This window comes from Mugil cephalus, chromosome 2 (assembly GCF_022458985.1).
Source record: "Mugil cephalus isolate CIBA_MC_2020 chromosome 2, CIBA_Mcephalus_1.1, whole genome shotgun sequence".
Classification (NCBI taxonomy): Eukaryota; Metazoa; Chordata; class Actinopteri; order Mugiliformes; family Mugilidae; genus Mugil; species Mugil cephalus.
In genome coordinates this window covers 5,217,038-5,240,593 of record NC_061771.1, presented here as the reverse complement: position 1 = coordinate 5,240,593, position 23,556 = coordinate 5,217,038, and the positions used below count along the sequence as shown (strand labels likewise).

At 41.9% G+C, this 23,556-nt stretch overlaps 1 protein-coding gene across 2 annotated transcripts in view; it reads left to right on the top strand.

Moving 5' to 3' along the window:
* Positions 1-23,556, top strand: part of rbm20 (RNA binding motif protein 20) — a 47,195-nt gene that overhangs the window by 16,125 nt on the left and 7,514 nt on the right. Inside the window, exons 1-10 of one of the 2 annotated variants that reach the window (XM_047579575.1) lie at positions 7,661-7,819; positions 13,251-14,283; positions 14,575-14,639; positions 15,070-15,179; positions 16,365-16,465; positions 21,246-21,392; positions 22,140-22,271; positions 22,360-22,439; positions 22,570-23,284; positions 23,373-23,459. In XM_047579575.1, coding sequence (XP_047435531.1) covers positions 13,489-14,283; positions 14,575-14,639; positions 15,070-15,179; positions 16,365-16,465; positions 21,246-21,392; positions 22,140-22,271; positions 22,360-22,439; positions 22,570-23,284; positions 23,373-23,459 — 2,232 coding nt within the window. In that variant the 5' untranslated portion in view covers positions 7,661-7,819; positions 13,251-13,488. Of the gene's footprint in view, positions 1-7,660; positions 7,820-13,250; positions 14,284-14,574; positions 14,640-15,069; positions 15,180-16,364; positions 16,466-21,245; positions 21,393-22,139; positions 22,272-22,359; positions 22,440-22,569; positions 23,285-23,372; positions 23,460-23,556 lie in introns of those variants that run through there. The other variant, XM_047579574.1, reaches the window with a different exon arrangement.

Genomic DNA, 23,556 nt, shown 5'->3' with positions numbered 1-23,556 from the left:
AGTCCAATTGTCCTTAGTTTGATCTGATAATCCACATTTTCCCCAGTCTCGCTGTTTTTACTGATACGTTTCACTGTGTTTTTGCCACTTGGGGGTCGTCAGCGTATAACCTCTATAAACAGGAACAAGTGCCAGCATGCGATCCATTCATTTAAACGTAATTGTTAATGTGTAGTCTAGTCTCATAGTCTGGCTTTTCCGGTGTGTCCTGCACTATTACCATAATTGTTTAGTCACACAGATCATTCTGATCGGCAGTTTTAGCTAAGAAATGACAAATTCAAACCATCTGTTTTTTGTCCGTCGACTATAGTCTTTGTGATGTGTTCAAGTGCAGCTTTTTGGCTGAGACACAGGCAACGTGAGGCTGGTGCCGTAAAAAACCCGATAGACTGCAGTTTACGTTACCTAACCGACGTCACCGGATCATTGCTCCCTCAGCTGTCTGTCCGCGGTGCTGTCCGTCATATTTTTATTTACCTCACAGATAAACAAACTAACAGATTAACATTCACGCTGGTATCTGCTGATCTGTTGATGATTAACACTCACAGACAACTAGATCTTCTAATAGAGCCGTGGTCTCTGAGTGCGCCGTATCATCGCCTTTTTGTAATTAGACCACAGTGCATTCAAAAATAGACAGCAATAGCTGTATGCAATATGTAACCGTATATTGTGTAAATGTGTGAGAAGAATGAAGTTTGGAAAACGGCATTTAGTTTTATGTGATGATAATTTTATGTTTGGCGACTGGTGTGGCCAGTTTATGGAGCAGTCCTCTGTTTCCTGTGTGTACGTGACTGGTTTGTGAAAGCGAGCCGTCCTTCACTGACAGTTTATACAACGTTTGAGCTCTTTTTGAATGTGCGGCTGAATTCCAACACGAGGAGGACACAGGTGTCACTGGCAGCAGTCTCAGCTTTTGCATTGATTTCTTTTTATGCGAATAAGATTAAAGATAGGCCTCGGGGCTGGTGCACTGTAGCCACAAAATGGAAAAATAAAAACACTAAATGAACAATCTTGTTTTGTTGTTTCTTTTTTTTTTTTTTTTTTTTACGAGTGCGTTCTGTTTGAGTGGTGCAGCTCTGCGGAGTAATCCCTTGACGGTCATCATTCTCTGGCATAGCCAACCCATTCTGTCCACTGGCTTTGGGGGGGATTTCTCACTCGCAGTGGGGTTTGGCTCAACGACTTTCTCCTTTTCCTCCTTTTGTCGCGTTAGGAATTCGCCCGAGCAGCTGTCGAGAAAAAGTTGCTGAGTTCACTTGCTTTCGTTGGTCGGGCTAATTTGCACTAATGGCTGCTTGAGCGGCCAGGGCCTTCCTGAGATCAGACGTGTTGAGCCATATGGTCTCAGCGCTCTCCCTGTCCATGTCAGCCCTGTATTGTGCCCACCATGTGTGGGTGTGTGATTGGCTCCGTTTTAGCCTAAATCTGTTATCCATCTGTTGGCTCCACTTTGAACAAGAATATCATGCCCATTCCCTTGTGGAGCGCCTCTGAACTGTATTTCAGTATTTCGAGACATCTGAGACAACCATAAGAATCAATTTTCCAATCCAACTGTTGCTCAGCACATTTTGGGTGAAATCTGTCTCAATCAGTATACTTGTCAGTAATGAATTTTTAGATAATGATGTTCGGATGCACGTTAGATTTTGACACATTAAATACAGATAATATATTTAGTAGATTAATATTTATGTTGTAGCCTCTCTATCACTGTAGAACCATATGTCACTTAAATATGCCAAACCCATATTAATCACGCTCCCACTTTCTCTTTCCCTGTTTTCCTTTAGATTTAATCACAGGCATACATCCGTATTGTGTCTATATTTTCATTTAAAGTTAAAGCTCTGACAAATCTCTGTGTCACAACCAGTGATGTTCGATACCTCCGATTTACTTTGTGATCTGATACTGAGTAAAATTCAGGTTGGTACTGGCAATGCCGATACTTTGCGTAAAAAATGTGTCTGATAAACCTAAAAAAAGAAAAGTAATGTGTTTCAAGTCACAGCTTCATAAAGAATACAAGACATCAGAGTAATTTATTTATTTATTTTAAACTTAAAGGATATCGGGGTTGTGGCCTCATTTACTGTATAGCCAAGCTTATACCACGGAAGGAAAAACAAACAGAGGACACAATAATATGTGAAAAAAGAAATTAGTAAAATAATTGGACCATTTAAATACATTTTTGTTTAACTATTAAGAACTTCTATAAGATTAAAACTTGCATGTTAATTGTGACACTGTTCTCCTCTTCTGTCCTCTTCATCATAAATTCTTCGTTTCACGAGGTTTGTTGTGTTGCCACAACTCAGTAGTTTAGTTACTTTCCACTTCCAGTTCCTATATTACCTCAAATGACTCAAGTATCAAAAGTATCAATAATTTGATTTAAGGATCGATTTTAGAGCATAAGCACCTGGTATCGGAAGTATCAGCGTTTCAGTATCGATCCCTACAAATTATGCTTTTTTTTATAACTGATTTCACACAGTTAAATTCTTTTAATCTCTTTTGATGTTTTTCCTCACTCAGTCTGATTTAATCTTCCTTCCCGTCACTGGACAAAAATCAAAATGTATTTCCAGAATTTTTAAAAACAGCAGAACTGTATAAATTTCTTTTTTTTTCTTCCTGCCCACTTTTATGCAGCCACATTCATGTAGGGAATCTTAGCTCTCGTTGAGCCTTTGTCTCTATGGAAATCATACTTCTTACATGCAGCTTTACCACTACAATATTTGGATTTATTTATTTATGATGCGTGCAGTGATTGCTGGTGCAGGGCTTTTATTTGCGGTTTTTGTTTTCAGTCTCTTTTACTGTGGGCCTTAATTTGGCTGTAACTTCAACTGCGTTTAACCACCTGTCACCACAATAGCGCTGGGCTTGGACTGTTTGTTTTATGGATCACACACGGGGAATGTTACGAGGTGGACGAGAATATATTCTGGTGCTGCAAAAGGAATTAAATAACTTCAGAAAAAAAATAAAAAAATGATGGGAGGCAAGAAGGGAGCCGCGCTGCCATTGGCTGCTGAGTGACTGAGCGGGGCGATGCAGCTGGGTGTGATTGGTATTTGAAAGCGCGACAGCAGTGACAGATGGTAAAATGCAATGCTTGCTCTGGACAGAGATGGAGGAGAGTGGGAGTGAGGTAAGGCCAACGGGAGAGGCTGATTCGAGAGGAAGGAAGGTAGGAAGGAAGGAGAGAAGGAGGGGTTGTGGGAATCACGTCACCCCGTGCACCAATTTAGCTCTGATGTTGCTGACCATGGCCGGGGAAGACTCCAGCTTCCTCGCTGTGCCCCGCGTCTACTCGTGAACAGAACTAACGAGTTACCCTGTGGAAAATGTCATCTTGTTTGCATGTTTATATTTGGAAGTGGAGAAAGTCTTAAAGAAACATTTAAAAAGAAATGAAAAAGTGAAAAAGAAATTGACTTGCTGCACCGAGCCAGCAGCTATAAATAACTGTTTCAGAGCAGCGGGAAAAATGGCTGGTTGAGCTCAGTTGTCAAAGCCAACACAATCCTCCCCCACTCATCATGTTACTTCACCTCTGAGTCTTGTGACGACTTCTGTAGTTGAATTCCCACCTTTCAAATATTTCTCTAATCTAATTTAGACGACAGGAATTTGCAAAGGAGCAAAATACTTTTCCCGATGTTCCCGATGCTCATCGTTTCTTTTTTTTTTTTGCCTGACTGGAGGATTAAAAGGCGAGGATTTTTTTTTTCTTGTCTAGCTGTAGCTGCCGTTTGAAAGGTTTACACTTTCCCCTGTGAGGTCGTCATCCTTCGGCGACCGTGACAAGCCAGATGGATCTCTGACGTCACTCGGTCACCTGGCCCTCAGCTCTCAGCTCTCAGCACCCAGTTTGACACTCAGTGTCAGCAGATCCCAGGTAAACCAGGGTCTTTTCTTTCTCTGTCTGCAGTCTCGCATCAAAACTGACCACAGGACACCCAGTAGGCCAGAAAGTGTTCAACTATCTGAAAAGTTGTGGTGGATTGGGAATGTATGGCTTAAATTTTACCTTTTTTTTTTGCTTTAGTGCCTGATAAGCAGATATTTATACCAGGCTACAAAGTCTTGTTCCTTTTTATTTACAGAAGTATTTTATTTCCGAGTAAACGCCTCAAACAGGTGTCACCCTGTAATCCCCAAGCGAGCACTGTGTCAGCAGAGCTTTAAAGACTAATTGCTGTTTTCCTGCTACGGGACATGTTTGTGGGAACGCTCCTAAGGGTCCACATTCGGGAGGCAGCTGTCCAGTCAGAAGGTTCTTTTTGACCTCTGTGTTTCTCTGTGACCCCAATATTCCACGTTACTCCATCCTAATGGCTGAAACAAGATCACCTCCAGCGCCCATGTGCATGTGAGACGCGGAGAACAAAGTTTCCCCAGCATAAGTCGCTCAGTATTTAGTTGCACGTCTGCAACATGCGTGTGTGTGTGTGTGACTCAGTGTCTAATGTCAGACTAAGGCCAAGGGAGAAACTTGAAATTTCCTTTTTTTAAACGCCGCTTCATGAAACGCCGCGCCTGATCGCCAGTATAAATCTGATCACTTTTACAGGCACCATCAGAGAAACATGGCGTTAATCAAAGTGACACGTTAAAGTGGACGTGGGTCGCGAGGGGGGCAGACCCCGCGTCTCCGTGGACGAGAAACTCTCGTTGCGAGGGGGGCCATAAATCGGGAGCCGCCCTCCTTGCGACTGTGCCAAATGTGGAGCGAGGCAAGCTGAGCCTGCTTCCTCTGCCCACACCTCGCCCGCGCAACAGTCCTTCATGGCTTGATGGTGGCAACGTGTCGACTATGCGGGCCGTGGCTATGTGTCTCATTTGTTGAAAAGTTAAATTAAGGCTCTGGAATGTGAGTAAGTGTTTATGCCTTATTTGGATGAGGAGGGGTCACATAGGATCCTCTTGATGAGAGTCACTCATCCTGAAGCTCTCATATGTTTGCATGTATTCTGTCCAAATGCCAGCTCTCTGTAAGAGTTCGGAAGAAGCACTTTTGAAGCACTTTCGACTTATTTCAGAGGTCGCTGTGTCACCAAAGAGACATGTCATCATGAGTCACACCATGTAAACTACGGCTTACAAATGTAAACACTGCAACTCCCAATCTATCAAGCTGGATGAGGCCTGCTGATTAAAACGAGTACAGTGCCCTCATTCGGTAGACTGATACACACATCCAACAGACCTCAAGGGGCCAGTAATGGCACCACCTAGTGGACCACACAGAAAATGTCTCTGTGAGCTGCGTGTTTATGCGTGCGCTTGTATTACTGGCGCAGTCAGGACGTAAATCTGTTAATACAGCCACATTACAGGGATTTCGTTATAGAGACACTAATCAAACTCCCAGAGTTTGCCCAGTAGTGACTGTGGTCACTGAGAGGAAATATAAGTCATATCATTTCCTCTGAGGCAACAGAGATATGACTCAGTCTGTGTCTGCTCTTAAACTTCAAGGACATAATCAAATAAAATGTCAGAGAGAATAAGTACAATTTATTTGCCTTCATAGAACGAAATCAGCAAATACCAGAGACTTTTCTCTGCATGTCTGATTTCTGGCTTTTAATCCATTCCCCGCCGTAGTTTTGAAACAAAAACTCACACACACACACACACACACACACACACACACACCGCCCTCTATAGCTGCTCACCAACGGAGCAAATACACTGTTCCCATAAAGCTGTAATAATTTAGTTTCCTTTTTTTTATTCATATTTATACACATCAATTATATGTTTGGAAGAGATCGATCAGTAAAGTTTTGAGAAGATATGCAAGAATAAATCACAATAGTCAAAATAGTTTGAGAAGAAACTATTTTATTTCAACTTTATAGGCAACAGTGTAGTACCACTATTTGTGGATGTCTAATTTAGTGCATTTGTCTCATGGAATTAATATGTCTTTAAAAAAAAACTGTGAATTTATTTTAATGTCAGTATAAATATTTTTGTCCCATTAATGGACACAGACACCAACGATATTAATGCCTAATACATTAATAATGATAAATATTTATTGGTTGGTAGTGATGTAGGATGGAGTCTTCTCACTTTGCCATCGGGGTGTGATGCTAACAGATGGAGGGACTATAAATCTGCGGGCCCAAGTGAAGCCTCCCCGGGAGCCGAATACTTGTGTGCTTAAGCAAAGTGCATATTTACAGCTGTATGATCTACTCCAGATCCCCACAGGAGCTCCACGAGAAAAGAACGTAAATATAATATATGCATTTATATAGGATGAAATCATAGGATTGATTATTATTTCATGTGATACTAGTCTGTGTTACAATCTACGTTTGTCGTGTTCTCAGTGGCACCAGACTAGCAGTGTAAATAATAATAACACAGAAATACAGTTAATTAATGTAAATAAATAATATAGTTAATTAATATAGCTGTGTAGCTGTAATTGAAGAGAAATTAAATACAGAATAAAAGTTGAAATGATTTAGAGATTCAGATTAAATGTGTCCACAAGGTGAAGACACTTGTGGACACAAAGAACAAGTGGTTCAAGTGGAAACAGAAATTCAGTTTTTAGAAAAACAAAACAAAACATGTTTGTGTGTTGGTCTCGAGCCCAAAAAGCTTTGAATCTGACGATGTTGCTTCAGAGTCTGAAATTTATTTGATTAATTTTTAATAATTTGTTGCTAGAATAGGACTTAATAAATGTCCTTTATCTGGGCGTGTTTAGATTACTGTTTATCTGATTTATCCAACAGTTCGTTTACAATAAAATTATTAGTTTAGATAGAAAGAATGATACTTCTACACACTTTCTGGTGCTTTAAATGCTATATTAAAATTTTACGAACCTAATAATTTCTGAACTTGAATATTAAATAATGAAGATATATGTAGATAGATCTAGTAGAGCTTATGTAGGTTCTAATATGCGGTTTATTTCTGTACGTTATTCTTTTGCATTTTTGTTTTATAATCACGCAGCATAGAAGAGGAACATTTAATTCTAAACACTTTTACAATGACACACTGCTTAAAACTTAGGCGTTGTACTATGTCAAGATATCAAAATGAATCAATCAATTAAACTTTATTTATAAAGCACCTTTTATACAAAATAAAAAACATAAAAAAACTTATTATGTTGAATATATTGAACATATATTGAAAACCTGCCCCTTCCACTCCCATACATAGACCACGCACGCACCACACACGCACACAAAAGAAAAAAATTTAAATGGGTCAAGAACGAGCTCATTGCCACATTTTTTTATTTTCTTCTGCCCCTAAAAAATGTACAGCTTCAGGAGGACTGATTCATTGTTTTATTTTAGGCTGACATTGAGTCAGTCGGCCACATGCTTGTTTTTTCTGTTTTTTTTACTCTGAACTTGCCGGTCGACTCTAAATTAATCTGCCGTGGCCGTGGAAGCTGCAGATTCAGGATGGCGCTTCCTGAAGGTCTCCTCGGAAAATACTGTCGTCCCTATGTGTTGGTCTACCCCCGTCCTCTCTCTCACACACACACACTCACACACACACACACACACACACACACACGCTGACCACTTGTGACTTTTCATCACATGCGCCTGTGCCTGTCCGGTTAACACTGGGAAGCAGCGTCACTCACATGTGGCAAAGAGCAGTAGCTGTGATGTTAGTGTACGTGATCTAGGTAGAGACGTACGTCAGTCTCGGCTGCTGGACAGAGGTCACACTATGGATGAGCTGCACACAGTTTAGCGTCACTTGGACCGCCGCCGGCTGACTTTTCAAGGTCTGTGCGTTTCTTTCAGCAACGTCCAGGTGTGCTTTTCAGTTTTAGCCGGTTGTAGTCTTGTCAGCTGTGTTGTGTTGGGGATCTGCATAGGGGGCATGATTTATAGCTGCCTGCGGAGCTGCAGTGTGTCTGGACAGTGTGGGATATTCTCTTGGATGTGGACTGGACTCGAGTCCTTCCTCTAATTTGTTACTTCCTCCGACAAGGCTCTGCCGACTGACTGGGACCATGTGGCGGTTTGTTATGACTACATTCTTGTGCAAGGACAATGTGGCTTTGGAAGAAGTACTTTTGAATTCAGTGTGTTCTTCAGAGCTTCCCTGAAAATGACAAATATCATGTTATTAAGGCTCGATAAGCAACTGTTGTCCATCACTGTTGATGTCAACGTTTTTGGAATATTAAATCCCAGTCGTATGGTTTTCTTTCCAAACTGATGCAGCAGTGGATCACTGCTGTCTTTAATAATTGTTAGCTGTGGCTTGTACATACATTTATATTTTATCATGCTTTCACTGACACTGGTGTGATGTTAGGCTACAATGTGAAGACATATGGGTGTATAATAAAGCAGAGTCGTTCCTGTACGATACAGGAAAAGAAGGTATTTGTCAGAGCTCCCGTTGCCCACTTGACCTCTTACTTTCCCGTCCATTTGGTCATGACATTGGCTTTTTATTCTTGGAGGAGAAAAAAGCTTCAGGAGCAGCGGTAGCTAAAAGTAGCTAAACGTAGTTTCTAATATTGCAACCTTAATGAAATGTGATTATCAGTTTCATTCCCTATCATTTGCCACCTTTTCACTGAAAATACCACGAGCTTGGACACATTATGTTCATTGGACTCATGCAGTGAAAATACAGCACAACACGTAGTTATTCATCAAGTGCGTAGCACTGTACATGAAAGAAAATGTAGAAACAGAGTAAGAAACTGTTGTTACTGGGGCAGTGGCATCTTGAAATGGTTTATACCGGTAAAGAAATGCTTTCAAAAGAATAAAAGAATATGTGGAGGGGTGAGTGTTAAAAACATCACTCAAAGTGCAACCTGCAGTTTTATATCACACAGTTACTGGATATAACTTGGTCAGGGTAAAATGACAGAAATTCTCTCTATAACTATAATTCTGATGTAAAACATGTAATAGAATATTTTTTTTTGTATGTATACATTTTCTAAATTTGTGAAACAACAACGCTGTGTAATACGTGAATTTGTTTATGCGCCCAACTACGACTGTGGCTGTGAGAGACTTTTTTTTCATCCGTCTCAGGAACCAAAACACGGTGTGACAGTAACAAATAAAAAACAGACATTGAAAAAATAAATAAGAACATAGACAGTTTAAAACATCAACTCCAAGGCTGCAGTGTGAACGTTTTACTCTGAACCTATAGCACATGGTGTCTTTTTTAATGTAACGGGAGCTGCTCTTTTGGGTGAAAGGGTATAAGTGTGTAGGTGAATTGAAAATAATTGCAAATTAATGGTTCACATTAAAGATTTGTTGATCTGGATATATTAATTGGGCATTTATCTTATTCTCTTTGCCCTTAGAATAATTATTCTGCCTTCACTCACATGTGTTTTAAATGATGTCTTAGACGACATGCACCCCTCCAGTTAGCGAATATTCTTGAAAGTAATTTTTTTGTACCTGTCAACAGGCAACATATAGAGACACTCAGTCCTCCTGATTTAGCACATCTTGAATAATCTTGAGTAGGAGTTGGCTGCTGTCTCTAAATCAGTGGTTTGATTTATTTGTCATTTAAAACACAGAACGTTAAAGTATAAAACGTAATCTGATTCAGATTAATTCCCCCAAACACAAAGAGCTATTCTCGCAGCAGTCTCTGTTTACACGCGTTATCTATACCGCTCATATGCACACACACAATCTGATGAAGCCTTTCTTGTCATCCATCTACAGACTATCTGGAGTTACACTTTTAAACCCTTCCCTTCCACACCTGGTTGAGGTTTATTTGACACCCATATTCCCTATCATCATCACAAGATTGGTCTGAAGTGTCTAGCGCTCTGTGCCAGCTGCCCAAGTGTCCATATTAGTCTATTAAGGACACTGTGTATCGGGATGGCAGAGGGCAGCCATAGTATTTATAGCTTTGAGTCATAAGCTGGAATGGTGTAAGTGTATCTCTCCATCAGCATGCTTGTTCACTTAAAAGTGTGTACAATCGAAACTGGGGGCTGTCAATTGTCCAAAATAAGCAAATTAACATAATTACATTGGCAAGTCGCTTGATTTTGCATCTGTGTAAGATGTGTTTTTCACAGATACATTAAAACAAGGCCATGCAACTTTAACTTTAACGCACAGATTTAGCAATTATTTCATTTTCATTTAATCCTACTAACGCGCAAAAAATGCTTTCATCCATTAAACCTCCTTAGTGGAAGTTTCTGATAAAAAATCAACTAAAAGTGCACATAATAAATACAATATATCAGCATTATGTTGCAGTGAGTCATTGACGGACAGTACAGCAGGGTTGTTTATAGGTCAGAGGGAGAGTGAGTCTGTGATATGATGACTTTATGATGTGGCAATTTGATCACAAAACCAACTAAAGGAGCCAGAGGGAAGACCGACTCTGGAGGTGATAATCCTCTGCGAGATTCAGTTTCATGAATTAATATTTGAAAACACCCTCTGAACTTCTTACATATGAACATATATTTAAAGACCAGCTCTTCGGTATCGTTGCATGTCTCTTCTCACCCCACAGGATGAGTCACTATGTGTGTGCTGACAAAGCTTTGTCTCCAACAAGCTGCACCCCACTGAGGCTGGAGCAGACAGGCAGACAGTGCAGTGTCAGGTGCCTAACATAGAAGATGCAACAGATAGTCGAGTAGACTAAGTTTAGACCCCATGTCAGAGCATTCATCAGAAAGTGAAAAGGCTGAGCAGCCATACGAGGTCACAGCTCCAGTGGTGCCATGCCAGTACACTAGGGCAGCAGGAAAACAAGCAGCTAACATCTTAATGTCTGAACAGCTGCCACTCTTGAACTTCAACAACTATATTTTCTTTTTACTGAGGGAATTTAAACTGCGGTACTCTGTGCAGTGCGTGCTTCAGCAGCTGAGACCCTTCTGTGTTTACAACTAACTCTCCTGTAGTCTCCAGACAGATGTTACAGTGTAAGACAGAAATAAATATTCAAAGGAAAAAAAGGTATTTTGATCACTTACAGTAATATAAAGGAAATATATGATTCTCGGTTTGATATGGACACTGTGAAGCTAAAGAGACTTCCTTTGTGCTTTTTATATTCTTTGATCTGAGGAGCTGTGCCAGCAGTTCTCTCTGGTGTTGTTTACATCAGGTTTTTGCGGTAGTGGATAGAGAAGTAACAACAACATGGTCGTACAGTTATATTTGTGGAGTTGGATTTGTTGGCTCTGATTGGTTTCAGGAAAATTTAGTTGTGTGAAGAGGTATAATTTCATCTGTATCAGTTGAAACCACGGATTTACATTTGCAGACAGGTGATTGCAGTCTTTGAAGCCACACTACTGTCCAGTGTAGGGCCCCTAATACCCAGTTAGTTGAGGAGGTGACCTCAGGGCTGGAGGTCTGGGCCCGAACAGAGAGCAAGGAGGAGAATATATGAAACCTCTTTCATTATATCATTGTTTGACATGAGAGGGACACTTAATGAATCAAATGAACAAGCTTAGTGCACTGACTATGACCCAGAGGGTATGTCAGGAATGCAGTATTCTTTACTGAGCTCCAGCTGCATGAATATGATCCTTGCTCTAACTCATTGCTTTTCAGACCACACAGGCCCACAGTTTCTGTAAGCAGAGCTTAATAAGCTTAATGAGACCCTATGAGAACAGTTGCAGTTGTTGAGTTACAGATGTATTCTTCTTTTTCTCCATCACCACCTGTGTCTAGACTTCAGGGGATTCAGTGACCTGCATCGTCTATTCCAGGGGTTCTCAAAGAGAGAAAACGTTTGAGGACCCCCTCATACTCCAATTTATTGCCCATTGTTCACATTATTGGTAGAAAACCTTTTATTTCTCACCCTTTCGTGAGGAATAAAAACCTTTAGTTTTGTCCTTACACTCTGGGTGCTTTATAATGAGATCTCATTTTGGCTTGGCTGCCTTCAGGGCTTCATTTGCCAGCACCTGGAGGCACACAACACATTTTTGTTTTCCCTCGCTGCTGTCAGTAAATCCAAACTCAAGATTACTGTTGTCATACTTTCTCAGTTTGGGCTTAGCATCACTTGAAGAGCTATAGCTCGGGGGCCGCCAGGGGTCCGGGGACCCCAGTTTCAGAACTGTTGGTCTATTCAGTTCCATGACATTGTTACTTTCGGACTTGTTTAAGAACATCAATCTATGCTCATCGTTCTTTGTGACCCTCTGGACAATAGCAACAGTGTGACAAAGCACACGTATTCTTCATCCAGGACAGAGATGGCCTAGATTGGTATTCTTCTTCGTACTCTAACCACTGTTACCTTCCACGTCCGTGTCTCCTCAAAAAATGTTCACTGTCAAGTAAAGATACAGGAGAGTGACGCGTGACTTACTTGAATTCTCCTTGTTATCTGATCAAGTTCATTGTTCAGTGTTGCTGTTTATATCCCACCATCACAATGTGACCTCATTCACTGATACATGTATCAGTGACACAATACAATCCCAATGCTAAAATATTTTTTAGAAATATGAAATTGGAATTTTAGAAATATGATTGGATAAAAGCTCTAATGCAAAGCTACACTTTGAGAAACCGTAGCTGAGAGACAGACAAGCCATAAAATGAAACGAATAGACTATTGGGAATCTCTTGATAACATTAGTGGAAATTAAATTAAAATGTAACTCAATGATTTTAATAAAGTCCAGGCCATCAGAGAAGGCTTTACTGGCTCTGTCAGCCCACCACTGCCATTTTGGAAACATGTTGTTTGTAATATGAACAAGACAATGATCGCATCTACTGCACCTGCCATATCTGTGAGATCAGGAGACAGACGAGTAGAAGAACCAAGCTTCCCATCTTTAGTCTCTTAGTATGCAGCAGTAAGCTCTGCTGCTTGCATATGTTACATGTAGCACAGCTGCAATGGGAAGCTATCAGCTGATACAAGAATGTCATTTGAAGTCAGTGTACCATTTACTATAATGCCCAAGTTCTTAAAGATTTTAGATGTATTGTACGCAGTATTAACTGTTTCTAGTCTGTGTTTAAAATGTCTAATACGTTCAAAAATAAATACACATTGCTGTTTTGTGGGCATCACTTATGCCGCATTGGTTTGTATAGGTTCTTACAAGTCCCCTTGTGTTTGTGTTGGCTGCGTTTATGTAGCTGGTGAATAGATGTGTCCTTTGACATTCCTGACTTAAATGACGCTTCATCCTGCAGCATCCCTGCGGCACCTTTGGACAGTGCCGACAAGAAGGGCCTCCAGTTGGGAATCCAGCTGCCAGCCAATGTGCAGACGGGGCCGCAGCAGCAGAACCAGCAGCTCCTGTTGACACCAGCCAGCCTCCAGCTCGCACAGCTCCAGGCCCAGCTCACCCTCCATCGCCTGAAACTGGCACAGGGAGGCAATACAGCCACCGCTGCCAGTGTCCTCAACCAGGTCCTTTCCAATGTCACCATGTCCCAGCCCCTGTTTAATCAGCTACGGACTTCGGCTATGGTTGGGAACCAACAGGGTGTCTTCCCCGGGGGGGTGCTAGGTTTCCCCTCTTCAAATTCAGCCATGGGGGCCTTGGTGGGTGGAGGATTCAACCAAAACCCAGACAACGTGCGACTGAACCATCCGGGTGGAGGGGGCACAAATGGTCAACAGGGTGGGGAGTACGGTAAAAAGTTAGGGACAGCTTACCCCTCTGATACCGACAGGCGTCTTCAGTACAACCTCGCTGGAGGGACATCTGCAGCATCAGCTGGTGATGGACAATACACAATGATTAACACTCAGGCCAAAAACATGACCAACGTTGGTTTTCAGAGGGATTTCTATGGGCAGGATGTGCAGGGTCAGCAAGCTGGCTTCAGTGATCAGAAGATGAACGTTTATAACACCTCTGGACATAAGGAGCAATGGAAAGGCCACGCTAATTTAACTCACAGTGGGAAGATGGACATGGTTTCCAGTCCTCAGACGGTGTGGACAGCAGCTGGGCAGCCCATGCGCTCCAGAACGGAACTGTACAACCCAGAGGAGCCGACCCCTGACCCCAAGCTAAACTGCACTGGTGGGATTTCTTTTGGTTCAAGTGGCACACAGGGGTTTGGAGGCTACCAGCCCCTGCATGGAAGTGAGGAAACCTATTCCTCAGGAACCAGGACACTTCAGCCCTATCAGTTCAACGATTACCATGCTGTCACCCCCACTCAGCTGCCCCACCAGTGTAGCATCTGTGACAAGAAGGTCTACAACCTCAAGGTGAGTGAGCTGAATGTCACCAAATGCCCACCATTTAAATAAACAACGAGTTTATTATTATGTTTCATTACATCAAACATGAATAAATGATTTATTTGGATTCAAATAAAACAGGAGTTCCAAAAAATATTGAATAATCTTGATCTGGGACATGTATTTCAGCCCAACAAAGTCATCCAAAATGTTGTCTCTTTAATTGCCCCCAGCCAGCAGCTTACAGGGGGTGTTGCCAGCGTGACCAGGCTGTTTGAGTCTATGTTTGGACTGTCTTTCTGTCTATGTGCTTTTTAGGACTGGGACCAGCATGTAAAGGGGAAACTACACTTGCAGAATCGAACTTTGTACACAAATGAAAGGTGAGTTATTTGGAACATACTCACAAAAAAATGATTAATTGGACAGAGTTTTTTTTTTTTTTTTAAATAGACTTGAAAAATGAACCCTGTCATTGTTCCACTTCTAAATGACACCGTAAGATGTTCACAAAGCATCACAAAGTACTAAATTATTCTGTATTTTATAGATTTACAAAACATTGTACGTAAAACCGCTATGTTATTTTGCTATCCTTGACCACCACTTGGTAACTTCCCCTCATATTTTAATTTTTTATGAACGCTCTGTAAATCAGTTCTGATCCAACCTCTCTGGAAGCTTTTCATTTTCCTTTTCCTCGCTCCACATACAGCTGTCTTAATCTTTCTATGAATATGAGCTCTGTCATAAGATATGAGCGAGCAAGGCAGGGGAGAGGAAGCTAAAATCAGCCTTCTGTGATTGTTGCAGCTCAGCGGTGGTTTCAGCTGGAGCTGTTCATTATGCTGCCGGCGGGCCTTCTGATGGAGGTCTGAACCCCGGAGGAGCGAACCCCATCGTCTGTGCTGCTGCAAATCAAGGTACGATGACTGATACGCCAGAGGGCTTGCAGAAACATGAAAAACGGGCTGTTTTTAGCGTTACGTGAGAGCACAAGTCAACGCGCTTTTCGAGTTTGACACTGTTTATTTTGATACATGGATGTGCTGTGTCTGGGCAGCACTAATCCACAACATAGTTTTTACTCGCTGGGTAGCTTTTTGTGATTCGCAATAGAAACTGTCCACCTAACTGTTTACGATTAGTTCAGGACAGACCATCTGCAGGTTGACCTGATGCGTATAAAAGAGCATTTCTACCTACGCTGACCCTCAATGTTCACAATTTACTATGGGATGAGGCTTTGAGGACAGAGATCTTGCTTTTGGCCTCCTTTCATTGACTCTTAGGCTATCATGGAGGTGTTCCATGTTTAGAAAGGCTGGTGAACAAAAGCTTCCAAAAGTAGCTATTGTTTTGCGGAGCCCACTACACAGTAGTTGGAAGTGACCCAGCAAACACTAGGCTCCATTTTACAAAAACGTCTGAGGACAATCTGGTCGTCAGGGCTTGAACAAACTATAAGTCAGTGGTTGATTCAGTATCATGGAGGTAGCCTGTAATTTGCTGAAAGAGTCTAGCCAGCTGGTAACACTCCACTCTTTGCACCCAGTGGGTAGTCCTCCAACCAATCAGAGCCACACATCATGCATCCTTCTCCTCTGGAGTTAACTAACAGTTCCTCCTTTACAATTAGTGTTTTTTTAAAACATCTAAGCATGTCGCTTCTGTGACGGCAGCCATTTTGTCGTAAACAAAATCAACTCAGCAGTGCTCAGATGACATGCAGGCCTACGTCTGTGTTACTTTTCTGTCTATCACCACATAAACCATTTGATTGGTCCGACAGAGCGAGTCCAGAAGGAGATACCCCGACTAGGATTTCATGGGTGGAGAAACCTTGGCCAGGCTTTTAGGCCGGGAACCAACCACAGACTATTACTGACAATGTGTACAAGTTTTCAAGATGTTAGTTCTGATAAGACATTTTTTAACAATTTTCATCTAACTGCTATCAACCCATCAATAAAAAAATATATGGATTTTTTTTTTAAAAAAAGAGAAAATAATAATTAGACATGTTTATTTATTTTGAGCCACTAAGTAAGCAATTTAGAGACTGTTTCAAGGCAACTTTAAATCCACATTTCAAATTGTTTCCCCAGATGTGTCCTCAGGAGGCAATACGTCATACATGCCAGCTACAGCCATGAAGACTTATCCCATGCCAGACGCAGGATTTGCCTCACACCAGTCAGAGTCAAAGGTCAGACAAATGCTCTCTGGTTGTTGTGTTCTTCCTCTGGATTGTTAAAGTTGTGGGAACAGCGAACGTCCTAAAACCCTAACTTTGTCCTATTTTATTAAAACGAAGGAAAATAATTAGCGATTAATATTTGATATGAACAGACCCTGAAAGTCTTCTGCCTCGTGGACAGACCCAGATCCTCTTGTTGACAGGTGCGAGTGCTCAACAGCGGGCTTTGTCTGGGCAACTTGACAACTCTTTTCTTCTGAACTTGATAAATCAGATAAACTTTCATTAAACAATGCGTAAAATTAAATATAGATTTTTTGCGACATTCACATTTAACCACTTAATGTTTATCTCTTACCCAACACTGAATGTAAGTTATTTAAAATGTAAAAGTGTGATTGGATCAGACATTAACTCAGATGTTTTTAATTGTTTTCCCTCCACAGCAGAGACAGCTTCTTTTTGGTGGTTACATATTTTTATACATGTTTGAAATGTTCAAATAAAATCAATAAATTAATTTATTAATTTATTGATTTTAACTATAGCAACTGTTTGCTTAAAAATACAGTACACACATGTGCTCATCTGTCTTGATAAAATCTCATTAGAGACAAATTGTGGAATAATTTAATAATGTTCACACTACATAATTTTACTGGGATTTTCTGTTTTATTGCTCGGTCTCTTAATGTAATGACACTGATATTTAACAGCTGGATCATAGTGGGGGGAACAAATAAAAAGATAAATGTTAATCTTAGCCGCTTAAACAAATAAGTATTCGTAAAACAATCGCAGCTCTATGCCCTACTTTGCCGTCCGTTTGCCCGTCTCAAAGTGTTGGCTTTTGGTTGGGGCTGAAAAACAGCAGCTGTTGACGGGCGTCCATCATGGAGGCAGGTCTCTTGAAAAGCACAGTGCACATGATGAGTGAGGTGAAAGGCGCCCAAATTAGCCCCCGCAAACCTGTGGAAAGACCACGCTGGTGAACAGCGGGCGGCTTTCAGCAGTCATCAACACGCACACAACGTAGGGACACATACCTCTATACTGGCACATACTGTACATATGCAGGCATTTACTAGCTCTTCAGTAAAGCTGCTCCCATCATTTTATTCAAACGCCATATGCGTCGTTTTCAATGTTGAACTGCTATATTAAATTTCCCTGCATTTCTTCTTTTTTTTTTATCTTGGATGTCTTAAAAATTAAAAATACAAGTTTATAGCATATTAATAAAACACCAATAAAAAAAGTATCCACAAAATATCGAGTGCTTTCTGTTAAGTTATGTGTTTTTTCTTTGTTTTTTGTTTTTTTTGGTTCACTCATCATCTGTGTCTGTTTAAATCATCAACCCCCCTCAGATGGAGCAGTGTACCTCTATATAAGTATATGATTTATGTGGATAAATGAAAAAGAAAAACACGTTGTGAAACTTTAAAAACGCACCAGAGAATTTGTGCCCACGCCATAAATAGACAAGAGTTCCAAGAATACACGAGTGTGTGAGTGATAGATGCTGATCCAGATTCTGATGTCATGTTGTTTGAACTACATCCCTTTTAAACTGTAAACCCGTCTCTGCTTTTTTAACTGCCATTTGTTTCGTTCCTTCATTGCCAGGAGAGTCTGTCTATCAGGAGCCTGAACTTAGCGACGTGATACGCCACATGCTTCAGTAGTCCGTTATTGACAAAGGATTTTATTGTATCACTGTGGAAATATTTACAGGCTGCGCTAATGTTAGTTGCTATAAACTCACACCTGTCCGAGCGTAACATGTGTGGGTTTACTGTCTTTGAAACCCTGAGATGCATGAGATGAACACACTGTCAACTACATGCAAGGTAATCTCTAAAGTGTTTTTTTTTTAACTTAATTTGCACAGGAAACTTAATTTAATGCAACATGCAACGTAAGATTTGTGCAAAGACAGAAATATAACTAAAGAAAAAGTCTTTATGAATCCAGTTTTACAGAACTGTCAGTTGATTTTATGACTCACAGATGCTGACACACACAGTATGTGCGAGCGCACACATAAAAGCGTGCACAGACACCGCTGGTTTGCAGCGTTCGGCTTGAAGTAGCACAGTAGCTTCTATTGACAGAACTTGAACAGAGATAAACACGGGATTACAGCTAACTGCTGCTGGGAGCACAGACCTAAAGACCCCTGGGTCACACCCACGGGCAGCGGTGTAAAGTTTCAGCCTGGTGAGAGACTGGTAAAGTGATCTGGATCGTTGGCGTGCGAGCGCTCTGTGCAGGAACGTGTGGAGGAACTGTCAAACCAAACTGACCATCTCCTTGGATCCTCCAACACGGTTCCTGCTTTGTATAAATAAACAGACATGTCGCGAGGAGAGGCTCCAGCGGACGTCAGTCAGCGTGCTGTCAGAGGAAAAAGGGAAAACACAGTGTGGAATGGTTTACAACTTTTGGCCCCAGTTCGCAAGGTCATAAGTGGTGACAGTGTAACGCTTTTAGACAGATTATTTGGCGGAACACACAGTCACAGGCGGTTATTAGCTCTGTCAGAGTTGATTAAAAGTGTTTTGACTGGGCTAAAAGCAGAACAATGTTTGGAAAAAAAAATACAAATGCAATATAACCTTTACAGGGAAATCTTATTTGACATCTTGATCAATTTAACTACACAAGGGCAGCTCCTTGTGTAGTTAAATTGATCAAATGTGCAGTTTATTTCCTGACAATCATTTGGAGCTGACCAGGAAAACCAGCCTCAGTATAACTGCAAAACCATGTTTCCACGCGTGCCTCCTCCTAAGAACCCGGCTTAACTCCTCGCTTCTTGTTTACGGTGAACAGAAACAGCTACTGTTCAAAGTCTGAGCCAACCTTGACGGCGATATCAACGCCGTGGGGCTAGACACAGGCCACGCAAGACTCTTGTTCTCTCTAATATTCCAGAGACATAAACAGCCTATTCCTGGATCTGTTTATCGAGCCCAGCCTGCACTGACCTTCATGTACTCCGGTGGTGGCAGTGGCACCGGCACGGAGATGTTCACAGAATTATCACTCTTACATCTGAGGTTGTTAATGCCATCTTGTTGGCACAGAGAACACATCATCTTTTGGTAAAATGAACGGTGCAGCCTTAGGAACAGAGATAGACGTGACAGATTATCAGAGCGGTGGCACAATGTGTCCTATTAAACAAAAGTATCAGTCTTGGGTTTATTGAATTACTCGTCTGTCTCAGGGTTTTGTAAAGTAAAGTTATTTGTGAACACTGCTTCAGATTATCTTGTGTGACTTTGAAACTGTAAAAGCTGCCTCCTCCTCCTCGTCCTCTTCCTCCTCCTCCTCAAACATTTTACACCTCAGTGAAGTCCGTGTTATTGTTCGGCTTTCCCTGGACAAATTCCCTGTAAAACCTGAGACCGCGGCTGGAATCAGGACCCCGTCTGTCCCACACATGGAACTGTCCGTCATGTCTGTCAGCCAGAGGAGGAGGGGCTCTGGAAAAAACTGCAGTTGCAGCACAATGGCTGCAGAAATAAGACTCCGTGACATAACAAGCTGAATTTACAACTGCTTTCTGCGGCAATGTGGGAAGAACATGAGGGCATGGGCATGGATATAGCCGTGGCATTTATAAACGTGCAATATGAGGTTGATAAAACACCAGGAAGAAAACTCGTCTTTTGCATGTGCTTTTTAGTTACACCTCTGCCATGGTGCCGCTTGTCTTTTAGCTTATCTCTGTTAGCTGTTAACATGGCTATTCTCTAAAGTCAGCTTTTAACTGACTGAGATTTGAGTATAATATTAAATTAAAACATAAAACCTTTTATCTGCCTTTACATTAAAGCCAATGTAAGTAAACTACAATAAAAATCACCTGTCCAGTTTCTCCGGTGTACAGTCTAATATGTTTCCACAAAGAAAAAACGTGATAGTTCACTGTTCATGCCCCTGCCCTCCTTCCAGAAGAGACCAAGCAAAGGATGTCAAACACTGCAGGTCGCTACCCTTGGCTGCTTACAGGGATTTGTGTCAAATGTGTGAAATGTCTGCGGCCAGTCAGCTGACGAGTCTGTAAATCCAAACAAGAAAACTTTCATTATCACTGCCGCGCTACTGCCAAGGAACTATTAATAGTTGCAGCGAGGTGGGCTGTAGCAAGGAGGGAAAATGGCACGACGCTCTGTGTGATAGTGTTGCTGTGCTGTTAGACAGACTAGAATGTGTTTGGCTTGGATATGCTGCACAGCCTGTTAAAACATCACTTTTGGATGGTGTCAGATGAGAGGATCATAGAAAATGAGTCTGGTTGGGAGTGAAGCCTGGCCTCACAGCTCCTACTGCAAGCATGGAGCATGGATCAAAAGATTGAGGCAAATATCTCCATATTTACTTAACTAGATCATCAGAATCCAGACAGGCCTGTTCGTAGGAACAGCAGTATTGTAGCTGGAGTGTTTAGCTTAGCTTGTCCGCCTCCCATTCCTGCATCCCTGACCAACAGCTGAGTTCAGGAGTTCAGTGACTGGTCGTAGCATCTCTGAAGTCCTGCTCTGAGTCACACTGAATTTAACAACTGCACCGCCCTCCGTATGCTGGTCATGGCGTTAATAGCATCGTAAACAGGGTGAAGTCGTTTGGGTTTTTATTTAGTGGTAGTTTAAATGTCTAAATACTGATATACTGATATAGAAAGGTGTTGACTCGGTTCAGTTATTTTCAGATGATTTTTGTCACTTATTTGTGTTTAAAACGATATGTTTTCTCAAAGACCGTCTTTTCTTTGCAGCCATTTCCACCGAGGAAGGTCACGGCAAGCCGAGTCGTTCACATCTGCAACCTCCCAGAAGGCAGCTGCACGGAGAATGATGTCATCAACCTGGGACTGCCGTTTGGCAAGGTCACCAACTACATCCTCATGAGGTCTACCCATCAGGTACAATTATGGGATTATTCGCCAGTTAAGAGTGATATTTTCAACTTCACTTTGGTACTACATCAATACAAAAGGCATAGATTATTTATTATTGTATTAAGCATTAATAATTGCAACCTTAATAACAACTACCTTTTAATTAGCCATTTCTTTTAGTATTTATTCACATTTTACTATACTACAACTGATTATACCGTCAGACACACAGTTGAGTAATACTACTTACCACCAGTACATAAATCATCCTACGTCTTAGATCTTTGTCTGGATCGTTTCCATAGAACGTGATGAGTCTAAGATTGTGTTTGCTTGTAACAAGTGTTTCATAGTCATCAAACGGCCTTTGATGATCTGCATCTTCTTTTCCGTCGCAGCTGTTACGTGATATCATGGACTTTGTCGTAACTTACTGGCCGTTTAACTACCAGTACTTGACAACTCAATTAAGTTCCAAGGTTTCATTGGACTGAATTGCTACATGGATATCACCCCTATCAAATTTAATGCATTCATACTAAAATCTATGTACTGGTTGCGGGGACTAAAGCGACTGTTCTGGTGATTTATTACGGTGAAATGTGATAAAACATGATCCCTTTTGACGATGATTTTGTAAGATTCTCTTGTGTGCACTCCACTGATGTGTGAAATGTGAAATATGTCTGAGCAGATCAGCTCTGAATGGAAGGATCAGTTGGGAGATTATTACTTACAGCGACTGTTTTGGTTTTTTCTCTCCCCCGTCAGGCCTTTCTGGAGATGGCGTATATCGAGGCGGCTCAGGCCATGGTTCAGTACTACCAGCTTACTCCAGCTATGATTAACAATCAGAAACTCCTCATACGAATATCTAAGAGGTACAAGGAGCTGCAGCTCAAGGTAAAACTGACGGACAAAGTGAACAGGTTTCAGTGTGTGTTGAGCAGTTGCTATATTTCAATGTTTTTATTTAATCGTTGTTTTGTAGAAACCTGGTAAAGATGTTAAATCCATCATCCAGGATATTGCATCACAGCGGGAAAGGGATGAGATGCAAGAACTTGAACAGTAAGAAAACGCTTCTAAAGTCTTTGATATGACAAACTCAGATGTTGAGTTGAATGAATGTGGTTCATGTGATAACACAGAGTGCAGCTTTCAAACATTTGTCAATGTTATCCACTACATCATCTTCCAGCTACGTGCCAGAGAGAGCGCGCTCCCGCAGCCCTATCAGCCGCTCTCTGAGTCCTCATTCCCACAGCCCCAGTTTCACATCGTGCAGCTCAGCCCACAGCCCCCAAGGGGCGTCATGCAGGGGTCCAGAAAGAGGGAGCAATGGCCTGGGCCCCCACCGGAGTTCCCGGGATTGGTCATCCCACTTAAGAAGGGGTGAAGACGAAAGGGACAGGGACGACCCGTGGAGGAACGGGGGCGCCGTGGACGACAGTCGGCCCAATGGCCGAACGGTGGACCGTCGGAAGAGCTACCAGAAGCCCTTAGACCATCTCAGTTTGAGGTCTGCAGATGAGCGGGAAGGAGGAGGTGGAGGAGGAGGAGGAGGTGAAGGGATGAGGGGCAACAGAGACTGGCACCCTAGAGGCAGCCCTCAAGGCTCGTCCTTTAACTCTTACAGAAACATGGAGGACGATTTCTACATGGAGAAGGTGTACAAGTCAGACAAGCCGCCCAGGCCTCTGTACCAGCGGCACGACCCAAAGCCAAAGAGGAGAGACGGTGGCGACTACCACGTCAGAGCGAGGCATTCTGAGTTTCAGACGACAGAGGATCCGCTTCGCAGGACGCCAGAGGACAAGAGGCAGGGGTCACCAGGCAGAGGCAGGAGCAAAAAAAATATCAGGAGGCACACAGCCGCAGACAAACATGAGAGAGAAAACGCCCCTGAAAATAATGTAAGTAACTTTTGTAAGTGAACATTGCTGTTGCTAACAACTGACGCATCCCTCTAGTAACCGTTCTTGTCTTCTCTTTTTTTTTCAGAAGCGCCAGTCAAAAGAAAAATCTGTTTCACCTCAGCAGAGCAATAAGCCTAAAGACAGTACTGAATGTAACAAAGAAAGAGGCACGGTGAGTAAACAGACTCTAATGACGCATTCAAATCACTTCATCTCCACAGATTAACTGTTAGAGTAGTCGTATTATCAACTCCTTTTTTCATCCATTC